Source organism: Dipodomys ordii, unplaced genomic scaffold, assembly GCF_000151885.1.
Source record: "Dipodomys ordii isolate 6190 unplaced genomic scaffold, Dord_2.0 Scaffold126, whole genome shotgun sequence".
NCBI classification, from domain to species: Eukaryota; Metazoa; Chordata; class Mammalia; order Rodentia; family Heteromyidae; genus Dipodomys; species Dipodomys ordii.
In genome coordinates, this window is record NW_012267342.1 from 5,854,570 (window position 1) to 5,868,779 (window position 14,210).

The following is a 14,210-nucleotide window of genomic DNA, read 5'->3' on the forward strand; positions in this document are numbered from 1 at the left end:
AGAGTCTTGAGAACATTTACATGTTTCAGTGATTCATGTTAAGCAAGTAATGAGTTCTGGTCTGACATCTATCCATAGATGTCCGGGATGCTATGGGTGCAAGTTGTCTACCTCATGATTAGTGGATATGTATATATTTTCAGATCAGAATATTTGTTTGGAGAACTTTTGTCCCATTTACAGGAATAGCCTCTTGGAAGTCATCTACACACTCATTCATTTAATAATTAGTTTGTGCTAATCATAATTCTTGGAATTTGGCATACCAATACAAAATGCAGTGATAGGTCTCTGACTTTCTAGTCCCTCCTCCTAGTAGAGCATAGAGGAGTAAGGGAGAAAGTGTAGTAGTACCCATACCTGTAAGATCTACTAATACTGCCAGGTGCGGGTGGTTTACATCTGTAATCCTAGCTACTCAGAAGGCTGAGATCTGAGGATCACAGGTTCAGACAGGAAAGTCCATGAGACTCTTATCTCCAATAAACCACTAGAAGCCGGAAGTGGAGCTGTGGCTCAAGCGATAGAGCACTGAAGAGCTGAGGGACAGTGCCCATGCGCTGAGGGACAGTGCCCATGCCCAAAGTTCAAGCCCCACTACCGACAAAAAAAAAAAAAATCTACTAATTCCTTAAAACTAGTAATCATTCTGTCTATTCATAACATTTCATTTAGTATATTTTGTATATTTACTTAGTATATTTAGTACATTTTGTTAGATTATTTTCTCATTGTGCATCAGTTAAAATCTACAAGTCACATATGCCAGCTTTTATGCACTATTTTTTTCTTAGCTGAAGAAATACTACTTTTCTTTATAGTCATCTGCTAAATAAGTGACTTCAATTTTGGGAGGGGTTGTCGTATAAAGGCTTCACATATTCATGAGGTACAATAGGCCATAATTATCTCACTTATGAATATTATGAAGTTAGTATCTGAGAAGTTGAAAGTAGGATAGCAGCTATCTGAGATTCAGGAAAACATAAAGAAGAGTTTTGCCAATTGGTACAGTTTTATAGGGTGTGTGTGTGTGAGAGAGAGAGGGGGGGGGTGAGGTGGCTGAGGCTTGAATTCTGCCTCTGGCAACTTCCCTGATCTTAATTGCTCAAGTTTATGGCTGGGCTCTACTACTTAAAGCACAGCTCCTCTTCTGACTTTTTAATTAATTGAGGATAAGCATCTCATAGACTATCTTGCCTGGGCTGACTTTGTACCTGGATCCTCAGGTCTCAGCCTTCGGAATAGGCAAGATTACAAATGTTAGCACCTTATGCCTGACTACATTGCTAATGTTTGAAGTAATGAATTTCAGGAATGAATATAAATGATATTAATGCATTACATATATCAAAAACAGATACTGGAATTAAAAATGAATGACTTTTTTAGTATGAAAACTATTGGCTTTAGTATGTTGCTGCAATAGTATCACTGCATATTAACTTTATAGTGCTTAATAACTAACTCTTAGTTACAGGATCCTGCTTGCAAATTAGTCAAAATAAGTCGAGAGATTTTTGGGAAAACAAAAATAATTTAAAATATCATAAATTTCCCATTAGTAAAAAGCCACATTAAAAAGTTGAAAATATTTTGATCATTGTCCTTTATTTGCATATATATGGACATATTTTCTGAGCACATATACAAATATTCTTGGGAAACCTTTTCATGAAAATACATCTATTGCTTATCCAAACAATCTTAGATTTATTGATATTAGTTGCTTTGTATTCTTGTGTATATAAATATTTTTTAACTAATGTACTATATTAAAATCAGTAACCACAACAAGATGTATATTTATCTTCAAGGATTGAATTGTTTTCTTTTTATTGTGAGTTTACAGTCAATGACACCTTTCCTTTTTCCATCCGGAGGTGAATAATTTCACTGATATACAGTACATTCAATCATATTCTGTACTTTGACAAGATACAGCTGCTACCAGCAGGATGAGCAACAAAAATGCAAATGAACTTGTCCCTGTCCAATTGTATGATCTGAAGTGAGAGTTCTACCATGAAATCAAAGCCTATATGAGCACTGCCATTACAAACTTTCTTAAATCACGATGAGAACACTTTTGTTCTCTGAGGCTTTATAGCACTTACTCTTTCAATTCTTGGTACACAGTCATCTATCCACTGCTTTAATGATGCATTATGTTATTAGCTCTTTATAGCATGCTCTGTGAAGCAAACCTATAAATGACTTGCATCAAAAGCCATTATTAATATTTTTGCTATAGCCCTTTAGACATATTATAGTGACTGTAATGAGCAAATTATTAAAAATAAATGTATTGAATGAATAAATAAATGGGTAGCTACAACATTTAACACTCTAACCAATGGAATGGTTTCAAGACCTCTATGTACTAGTACAAGGAAGATAGTCCTATACACACTGGATTAATATAAGGTGGGAATAAAAGCATTGCCTAGTTTTCCTTTTGATATACGAGTATGTAGGATTATGTGATATTAATTTAAATAACATACTTTTGATATCTAGAGGCTTATTTATGTTGCCTATCTCTTCAAATTGTGATATTTGAACAAAAATTAAGGAATTTATTTAATCTTAACCAGTCACAGTTTCTTAATTCACTAAACAAATAGATTGTACTTCACCAATAGAAAGTCTCTAAATAAAACATAAAATTTTAGGATTACTATGCCTTTTGTTGAAGTATTTATTTTGTTAGCCCCATAATAAATATGTCTATTTGAAAAAATCTGTTTATAAAACAAATACTGAGTGTAGTTTGGAACTTCAGCTTATAAATAGGAAATGTACCTCAGAAACAGTTTAAATTTTTTAAAATATATTTTATGATGTAGTATCTTCTAGAACTTCAATACCCATATTATTTTCCTTCAAATTTTTAAGCATTTTTTATTTCAAGAAATCAGATCAGAAGTACAGTATAATGATAAATGTCACCCTTGCCTTCAAATCTCCTCATCTTTTTAATCCCATCCAAACCCTCAAATTGCCTGATTACATTTTTATATATGTACATTGAACATAATGGCTGTTTTCTCTTGCTTTTCCTCTACCTATTTGTCTGCCCACTTCTGCTTGCATTCCTGTCCCTAAACAAAGAAGTTTCAATTTCCTGTTATTCATTTTATTAAATAGTTTTCCAGCTGTTCAGATGAGTAACACCATTGGAATCCTCTCATAAATATATCACACTTTAGCAAATTGTGTACACATATGCATAACTCTATATATTTTCATGTTTGTTTATATTCTGCATATAACTTCGAAATATAAGGGGAAAAAACATGCTATTTTTCTCTTTGATCCTGAGTTGTTACATCACTTAGCATAACTGTTCTTAGTCTCTTCATTTCCCTGAAAATGCCATAATATTCTGTCTGATAGATGATAATTCCATATGTGTGCAGCCACATGAGTGCACACACACACAAACTCACATCCATCAAACTTTCTTGATCCCTCATCTACTAAGTAAAAACATGGTAGCATAACTTGTTGGTTTTTACTGTATGAAAAATATTGGTTTCCTCTCAAACACAGAATGTATATAATCCTTTTATATATTTCTGAAAAGAATGATTTAACCATATTAATCACTCTAGGTGTTCTGTCTTTAATATTTCATTGCTACTGTGGTTGTTTCTTACAATAGTTGCTTATTTCATTTTTCTCCTTTAGTCTATATTAGAAATAGAGAAACTAATAGAGGTTTTTGAATTTTTTCTGACTTAAAAAAGTAACATCCCAAATACCCCCAAAATGTCCTTTGTTTTGTTTTGTCTGTCACAAGAGACAGACAATTAAGGGAATGAGTAAATGACTAATGCAATTATCATTTACAAGTGAAATTTAGTGTATGTCTACATCCTTTATAAACCTTTCAAATTGTGATTGTTATGCTTAATTAAAATAAGAAAGCATTTTGTTTTAAATTTTGTGTATTCTTAATACCTTGATTATATGTATTTTTTATATTTCCAGTTCAGTTAAGACCTTTTGGAAAATGACCTGTCTATTTTATTATTGGTTCTTTATTAAATACAAAAGATGTGATACGTTAAAAGTGCGTATGTGTGTGCTTTTTTTCTATAAACTCGATTTTTATCAGTATCATAGAAAAAGTTTGTTGATTCCTTTATTAACTTTTTAATTTAAAAGGCTATCTCTTTTATTAAAAGGCTTAAGGAAAGATCATAATCATTGATTTGTGGATTTTTTTGCAATAAAAATCCCACTCATCCAAAAACTTTGTTATATAATTTTCAAATAGATGTAATTCAATCCAATAATACACTATGTGACAAAAACTGATAAAGGTGTGTGTAGCCTTAATATACTATGTGATTTTATTTTATTTTTTGATATTAGTCCTATAGCTTGAACCAAAGGCTTTGGCACTCTCCCTGGTTTTGTGCTTCAGGCTAATGATCTACTATTTTAAGTCACAGTGCCTGCACTACCTTTTTGGTAACTAATTTGAGATAAGAGTCTCACAGACTTTCTTTCCCAGGCTGACTTTTAACTGCAATCCTCAGATCTGAGCTTCCTAAGTTGTTAGTATTACAGGTGTGAGCCATTGATACCTGTGTGACACTTTTATTGACTTTATACTGCTGCTTGTGATTAATATGAGAAACAATATAGTTAATTAAATTGGATCACACATGCTTCCTATATTTTTTTCTCTTCCATAATTAATGCAATACCTTTAAATATACAAACAATTTTGTTGGAGAGCTTTTTGTTGTATCAACTTAGTTGTTCTGAATTCATAGAGGAGAAAGAAAATACATTCAGCAGGGGAAGAGAGGCTGTACTACTTGAGATTGAATTAGGGCTTATTTGCTTGCTTGCTATCACTGTGCTATATCTCAAGTTTTGGTACACTAATTAATTTTATGATAGGGCTTTCTTTCTTTCTTTTTTTCTTTCTTCCTTTCTTCCTTCTTTTCCCTCCCTCCCTCCCTCCTTTCCTTCCTTCCTTCCTTGTTTCTCTTTCTTTTTCTTACTTTGGCCTGATCTGTAATCTTCCTAATTATGTGTTTCCATGTCACTATGCACATCACTTACAAACACCGTGCTTTTCAGGACACAGAGAAAACAAATACGGGACACTACCCTGAGATATTGTGGGAGATAGTTGTATATAGTTCTTTTGCCAGAGTTGGTAACAAACTTGATCTCCAAACTTGATCTCCTAGTTAGCAAGGATTATAGACTTGAGCCACTATACCCAATAGGAAAGTAATTTGCAACTTTTCCGTAACAATTGTTTTGACCATTATAAATGGAGCAGGGAATGGAACATTCAATGCATCATGTTACTCATATTGATAAATAAAGAAACCAAAATATAATTCCAAACATGTGTTCAAATAGTACATTAATCATTCAGTAAAAACTAACGAAGCACGGACCACTTGCTTTAATTGTTAAATAATTTCTCAGCAAATCATTGGACAGTACAATTCTATGTTTTTTCAAGCACAATATTTATTTTTGGTTTGTAAAGATTTAGAACAGATCCATATGGTGAACTGAATAATTAGCCACAATTTACCTTGATTGCATTTTGTTATTCTAATTGTTAAAACTTGGTCCATAAGATTGCAAATTTAGCATAAACTCAAATAATACCTTTAATCCACCACATTGATATTGACATATACCCTAATTGTTCATTATGTGTTCTAATTGGGTAAGTTCTTTAACATTCTACTGAGAATATTCTGAATATATTATACTTTCAAAATATGTACTATGTATAACTAAAGTGGATTTCACATGGATAAATGTCTATATTTGTAGTTGTTTAATACAGTCTGGGTCATAGTTCCTGACTCTCCTGTTAAAGAAATTGTCTATGATAGTCTATTTGATGATGACCTGTCCCAAAGAGAAGAGTGTATGAATTTCAATCATTTTTACAAACTTAATATATTTTACAAAACATGAAATACAAATGCAAAACATATTTACAAAACATAAAAAATGAAACAAATGCATGGCTTATTATTTTTGTTTTTTGTTTTTTTGTTGGTCGTGGGGCTTGAACTGTGGGCTTGGGTGCTATCCCTCAGTTCTTCAGCTCAAGGCAAGTACTCTACTGCTTGACCCACAGTGCCACTTCCTGCATGGCTTTTTACTATACATTATTTTAGCTTATGTTATCACTTGCAAAGACTTAAGATATAATAGAAAATGAGGAAACAATTTCAGAGGAAATTAATTATTAGGCTAAAAAAGAATCATTATTATTATTACCTTTCCTATTGCAAATATCAGTTATACAGTCACTTATACTTCAACATGAATATAGGTGTCTCACAATGAAGGCTATATCTTAAATCCATTATGGGAAATATAGATTTGTGGAATAATTGTCAGAACAGTGATTTAAGTAACTAATATATTCTTCATATGCTAGGAAGATTAAGACATCATGTAAAAGATTATTACAGCTGCAATTAAGAAATCAGAACGCATAATAAAATGCATATTAATGTTGTTTTAGATATATGACATAAGATTTTTGTTTATAACTTACTAAATGTTGTTCAATTGAGCATGTTTATCTATAATAAGAATTAGGGAATTTCAAGTTTTAGTTTTTTGTTTTTGTTTTTTGGTTTTGACAGTACTGTGATGTATACAATGTATAACTTGTGTGGTCTTCAAAGAAAATATTAATTGTAATTACACACCACAAAATAAAAATAAGTTTTAGGAATCTCAGATTTCTTTCATTGTTGATTTTTCAGGTCTGGCTGTGGATCATTTTAGTGAACGCATTTATTGGGCTGACTTTGAGCTTTCCGTTATTGGCAGTGTTCTGTATGATGGTTCTGACTCAGTTGTCTCTGTCAGTAGTAAACAAGGTGAGTGAAATGCTTTGGGTTTTATTATAATTTTGTTGAGAGTTTAAAACCATAACATGTAAATATGGGATGATTTGTACTCTGGATTTCCTTTTATTCCACTTTCAACTCATATATTAATTAAATGTTAATCCTACTGGAATAACGAAGAGACAAGGAAGAATAATTTACTGATTTAGATACAAGTCATTTCTATCCAGTGGTAAATAATTTAGTTCAGTTGTTTCTATGGTTATTTCTTTCTGAGTAGGGTAAACTAAATAGCTAAGATTAGCACCTGAAAACAGTTTTTACATTTAAATTTTCGTTGAAAACAGGAAAGAGATTACTATATGCAATCAAAATCACACACAGAAAGAGTTATTGGTGAAAAGTAGACATCGTGCAAGTGAAAATCAGGCTATAAAAGAATGCAATGTGCCTCTTCCACCAGTGTCCACTGAAGCAGCTTTATACTTTAGTTGGCTCCATTTTTTTTTTTTTTTTGCTTTTTTATTTTTGCTTCTCTGTTGGGTTCCCATCTTCCACTCTCATTTTCTGCCTCTGTTCCTTGGCTCAGCCTCCCCAGACTGCCTTTAGAGTCTTTTGAATGAATCTATTTTTTCCCTTTTCTTTTCCTTCCCTCTTGAACCCACTTTCCTTATTGAATACATATTGTTCAAAATAGATTCATGAAGATTGAATACTGGCATATTATGGGTACCTAAAATAGGCTTGTTGATGGCTTTTGTCTTATAAAAACTAAGGAGATAGTATCATTTTCATTGTACTTTTGCCTAAATTCTTTTTGTATATATATTTTATTATAAAAATACTGTACAGAGGGGTTACAGTTACATGAGTAAGGTAGTGAGTACACTGTGTTCTTTTTAAGTCTGATTTTATAATGTGATTTTTATAGATAAATATAGAAGTATAAGTTAACCAATTAATTAATATAGCAAAGTAGTACCTTTTCTATATTATTTTTATTTTATTGTTTTGATTAAGTAGTTGTGTCAAGGGGTTACAATTCCATAAATCAGATTATGGGTAAAATGTTTCTTGACAATATCACCCCTTCCTTGCTTCTTCCTCATTTTTCTCCTCCAGTCCATACCCAAAAGTTACATAGTTCAGTTTTCACATGTGTATATTGAATGTAATGGCTACCTTTATTCACCCTTTCTCCTTCCTTTTCTGTGCCCCCTAATTTTCTCCCTCAAAAATGAAATAAGTAAAATACATGTTTTCATTTCCTAGTATTCATTTTGATAAATAATATTTTAGTCATTCAGAAGAAGTATGCCTTTAAATTCTTCCTCAAGATGTACTGTCCTTTATACACAAGTGGAGTATAAATGTATTGAGCCCTGGATATGTTATCATGCTTAACTGGAATTTAGATCTAGTTTCCACACATGAGAAAAATACGTGTAGCTTTTCTCTCTGAGCCTGGCTTAATTCACCTAAAACAATTTGATCTAGGTACATCCATTTCCATGCAAATGACATAATACTATAATGTCTAATGGATGAGTAAAATTCCATTGGATATGTGTACTACATGTGGATCCACTCATCTGTTGTAGGACATCTGGGCTGTTTCCACAACTCACCTATTGTGAATAGCTCAGAATGAACATGGATGTGAAGTTGTCTTTACTGTATCCTGACTTGTAACGCTCTGGATAAATGCTTAATAATGGTATGACTGAATCATAAGATGTTGCCATGTTTAGTTTTTGAGATATCTCCAAACCACCATGCAGAGTGTTTGCACTAGTTCACATTCCTAGCAACAGTGTAATAACATTACTTTTGCCCCTACAGTCCTGCAGCATTTATTTTATTTTTTAATTTTATTTTTCAAATTCCCAATGTTGGCCAATCTAACTGTGAATCTCAATGTGGTTTTGATTTTGCATTTTCTTTATGGTCAGGAATGTTGAGCATTTCCTCTTATGTTTATAAGCTATTTGTACTTCTTCTGAGAAGTCTCCATTGATTCATTTGTTTGTGTTGTTAACTTGCCAGGGGTGAGTTTTTAGCTCCTTATAGGTAATGGATCTTAGATCTTTATATGTATAGCTGGTAAACAGCTGCTAGTCTGTTGACTGTCTTTCTAGTTTAGTAACTGTGTCCTTTGCTGTGCAGAAACTCTTTAATTTTATATATTTGGTTAGTTTGATGATATTTCTAAAACTCCAAAATCTGAAGCTTTAAAACTAATAGCCAGGCGCCGGTGGCTCACACCTATAATCCAAGCTACTCAGGAGACTGAGATCTGAGTATCACGGTTCAAAACCATCCCTGGCAAAAAAGTCCATGAGACTCTTATCTCCAATAAACCACTAGAAAACCAGAAGTGGTGTTGTGGCTCAAGTGGTAGAGCACTCGCCTTGAGCTGAAGAGCACGGCGACAGCACCCAAGCCCAGAGTTCAAGCCCCACTACCGAAAAAAATCCTAATAGTAATAATATTTTACATATAATCTTGCATAAAATTAGTTTTAATTTTTAGTTCTGAATATTTGTAAAATTAAAAAAACTTTAAAAATATAGTTTTGCTGCACCAATCTTAGGTTGTTATCTTTTATCATTATTTATAATTATGTAGAGATATGTTTCCACATTCCTATAACTTACTACCATGAAGAATTAGCCAAATTTAGCTTAAATGTATATGTTACTACACAAGAAACTTTGACGAAAACTCTAGATACTCATAAACATTATTTTGTGATTTAAAATCTATAGATCATTCATAGAAAATAAATACACTTTTCTTGCTAAAATTTCAGTATAAACATTTGAGCTAATAATTCTTTCAATAAAAAGTTAATAGTAATTTGTAGTTAATGTTCAAATATATGATGCATCAATACTATTTTTAGCCAAAATGATAATCCTGTGGTGATTTTGCAAGTTTATTTTAACTTTTAATCCTATTTCTTACACAGACAATTGTAATTTCCTTTTTATGTTTGTTTCTGTTTTGAGATAGGGTCTTGCTATCTTGGCCATGCCGGCTTGGAACTTATTATGTTACGCATGGTATGAAATTCATAACTTTTCTGTATTAGTGTTCCAAGTGCTGGGACTAGAGATGTACATTTGTAGCATGACAATTTTTTACTTATTTTATTTTTGAAAAAAAAAAGCCCATGATTGCTTGAAAAACAAGTCATCTGCGGAATCTAACACAATTATTCATGTGATTTAGACTATTTTTTTAAAGTTTCATGAACTGCCAGTGCCTGTGCTATGGGAGAAGTAAATGTGTGCAGATACTTGTCCTTTAACTATGTAGCTAAGAAGATTACTCTGCATTTAATGACCCTCAGAAAATGCTTGGTAATGTTGAAGATAGTGAAAGTGATAAGAGAAATATTTTCTTTTTTATGTTCTGAGTGACATGTCTAGTCTCTCACATATCTCTACTGCCAAGATATTAATTCTAACAACTTCACAGCCTGTATTAAAAATATGCTAAATCTTAAACATGGTTTTTATGTGATGATTTTTCTGCACAAACTTGAATGACATAAGTATTTTTCTAAATCTGAGTATATAAATCACAATACTGATAATCTCAGTCTTCTTTAAATTCTAGGTTTATTACATCCACATAGGATTGATATCTTTGAAGATTATATATATGGAGCAGGACCTAAAAATGGTGTATTTCAAGTACAAAAATATGGACACGGCTCAGTCAAGTACCTGGCTTTAGATGTTGATAAAACAAAGGGAGTCCTCATATCTCATCAGTATAAACAACTAGACTGTAAGTAGTGTGTTTTATAAAGTTTTCTGTATGGGTGGATTATTTTCCTATACCTCAAAAAATAATGGATTTTAAAATGCCTTAACTATTTCAGTATCTGTTAGTGTAGTACACTTAACTGTGATATTATCAACAGATTTTAAAAATTTAAGTTAGAGATAATACAAAAGTTTCAATGACTTCAATAAATGAGATTTTTCAGCAATTGACTGTGTTTTCCAAGAGTTGAAATTGACATGATTTCATTATTAGAATATTCATCATTGTGTTTCAATATTATTAATAAAATCATGAAAATAAAGAAATTGACTTGGTAATTATTTTGTAACTTATACCAGTAACCAAGTAACTATTTCAGCCTTTACAATGTTCAAGGAGAAATCTTAATATTTTGATTTTCTCTGAATGATAGCTTATGATTTATTATCATATTTTCTTTCTTCAATAATTCAGTAGGAAAATAAATATGAGGTAATTATTTTGAAAATATGTATCAAACACATTGAAGAACATACTAAAGATGCAAACTAAATATGAAATTCTAATGAAATGTTAGGCTCAAGCCTGTAATCCTAGTTACTCAGGAGGCTGAGATCTGAGGATCGTGGTTCAAGCTAGCCTGGGCAAGAAAGTCCCTGAGACACATCTCCAATTAACCACAAGAAACTTGGAAGTGGCGCTGTGGCTCAAGAGGTAGAGTGCTGGCCTTCAGCTGAAGAGCTGAGGGACAGAACCCACGCCCAGAGTTCAAGTGCCATGACCGTCAGGAAACAACAACAACAACAACAAAAACAGCTAATGAAGTGTTAGTTCAAGATATTGGGTAAAATTATAAGTATTCTTTAGAAGAAAAAAAAACGTACTTATCATAAAAGACCACAAATTAATTTTGGAAAAGATTAAATAAAAATGTAGTTTTATATATCCTCCCCAAATTTTTATTTTTTCTTTATGAATAATCTATATTATGGCTCCAAGTAAATATAAAGGCATTCCCTCTAATCTTCTAAATCTGCCCGATTCATATAGAAAATGATATATTACCAGATTCACAATTAGCAAAGAAATTGTGTAATTAATCTGTGTTTTAAATATAGTAGGCATCTGAGCAGTGGTTCTTAAGAAAGAGCCATTTTCACAGGTATTAACTCAGCCATGGAGGTGACATTTCTGCTCATTGTTTTGAAATAATCCCTAGGGAAAGCTCTGAATCCACTTTAAAGTGAATGATGCTGACTTGGTAGAAATGTGTACAAAAGTATGTGTCATCCCCATTTAACACAGGGACGAAAACTCCTAATTCTATGATGTAAACCTGTTTAACATGTGCTATGAAAGACTTATTTTTGTCTATTTTGAACTGACAAATGTACATGCATTTCAAGACAGTGGGTATATTATCTGTTTGCTAGAGTAGTCTTCTGAAGATTAAAATGTAGAATAGGTCCTAGAACGCTAGCTTCACTTTTAAACACAGCTGTAAATGACTTCTCAGGTTCTAAGACCATTTTTAAACCAGAAATGAATTAGTTGCAAAAAAGTGGGATAAAAATATAGATTTGAATAACTTCCCTTCTTAGAGGAGCATAATGAGAGAAAATGTTTGAGTTGTATGTGTTTTGGTGGTGATTTGTATTCCTGAGTAAAAGAAAATGCTAACATTGGAATAAGATACTCTCTGTTAACATGTTATTTCTTGTTAACATTTCAAACTTGTAATTTTGCATACTTGAATTTTACATTGTTGCAACCTATTGTGAATATTATTGCACTCTATTCTTTTTGTTTCTTTTCTTCTCTTGCATATTACATTTCTCCTCCTCCCCCTTCTTTTATCAGTACCTAATCCTTGCTTGGATTTATCATGTGATTTCCTCTGCTTGCTGAATCCTTCTGGAGCCACCTGTGTATGCCCAGAAGGAAAATATTTGATTAATGGAACCTGTGATGATGACATCGTGTTAGGTAGGTATTGTCTATTATTCTATAAAAACAAGCAAAAAAACCCAGCAGTTATCATCAGTTATAAGTTTCATAACTATTGGAATGGAGCAGATTTACCTTCTCCATCATCATTCACTTCCTTAGTACTCATGGAGCTGGAAGGTTTTCTGTAAACTTCTTTCTCCTCACTTTTTAGAAATCTATTCTGCTTTTTGTTGTTCAGATTGAGAACTTTGAAGTTTTGCTCAGAATTTTGAAAGACATTTTTATGTATCATATTCTGTGATGGCTTTAAGCCCAGAACTCGAAATTCAGTAATTTGTTTTTAATTCATCCTGTATGTTAAACATTAAGTTGGAAACCAATGATTAGCTGAGAAATGAAGTCTCAGATTTTGAGGTAAAATTTTACTTACAATTATTTTACTAATAATAAGAGTAAGGACAATAAATAAATATCTTGTAGACTAATGAGCAAAGGATAACATTAATTTAGAAAACAAACGATAGGATTAGTTCATGTAATTTAAACTTTAAAAGCTTGGGTTAAGCCGGGCGCTGGTGGCTCACGCCTGTAATCCTAGCTACTCAGGAGGCTGAGATCTGAGGATCGCGATTCAAAGCCAGCCTGGGCAGGAGAGACCGTGAGACTCCTATCTCCAATAAACCACCAGAAAACCGGAAGTGGCGCTGTAGCTCAAGTGGTAGAGTGCTCGCCTTGAGCTGAAGAGCTGAGGGACAGCGCCCAGGCCCAGAGTTCAAGCCCCACAACCGACCAAAAAAAAAAAAAAAAAAAGCTTGGTTTAAGGATGAATAATAAAAAAAACTAGGATAATAAAAAAAAACTAGGATATCATTTCAGAAACTACATGCTAAATAGCGAATATAAAATAAAATATAAAAATATGCCAGATAGGGAAAAACTGTTTCTACAATGCACAGTTTGGCAATAAATTCTCACATAATAAAGACATTATATAGGGAAAAATGTCTTGAAGGGAAAATTAATGCTTGCTATTTTTTTTTGGTCAGTCCTGCGGCCTGAACTCTAGGCCTGGGCACTGTCCCTCAGCTTTTCAAGGCAGGTACTCTACCATTTGAGCTACAGCACCACTTCTGGCTATTTCTGTTTATGTGGTCCTGAACAATCAAACCCAGGGCCTCATGAATGCAAGGCAAGCATAGAACCACTGTTCTATCTTCCCAGCCCAATGCTTGCTAAATTTTATGACAAAGACATAAACATTATGCTCTATCATTTGTGTATCACAACAAACATTTTCTCATCAGATACAAACATTGGACCTCTTCATAATAATGTTTTTACTCATTATATTTTCCTCTGTTGGAATTAACTCTCACCTGGACATTTTTACCCATATTCAGCTTCTTCTGACTATATAGTTTTCTCCTGTTCTCTACTGCGGGTCCTATAAAGGTTGAAGACACTTGCTTTTATATGGCATTCTATGTTTAAAACCATCATAAGTCTATCCTTGAATATAAAATCTTTAAGCACAGTACATGAAAAACTCAAGAAGTTAAAAAGATGAAATAATCGCAGAAACACCATTAATGGATATTTTTGTGGGGGGTTATGCTAGCT

The 14,210-nt window shown here is 32.6% G+C and overlaps 1 protein-coding gene across 1 annotated transcript in view; it reads left to right on the top strand.

Moving 5' to 3' along the window:
* Lrp1b (low density lipoprotein receptor-related protein 1B) overlaps nucleotides 1–14,210 on the top strand; it is a 1,500,426-nt gene that overhangs the window by 1,400,594 nt on the left and 85,622 nt on the right. Inside the window, exons 79-81 of the mRNA XM_013030060.1 lie at nucleotides 6,777–6,893; nucleotides 10,488–10,661; nucleotides 12,501–12,626. Coding sequence (XP_012885514.1) covers nucleotides 6,777–6,893; nucleotides 10,488–10,661; nucleotides 12,501–12,626 — 417 coding nt within the window. The remainder of the gene's footprint in view (nucleotides 1–6,776; nucleotides 6,894–10,487; nucleotides 10,662–12,500; nucleotides 12,627–14,210) is intronic.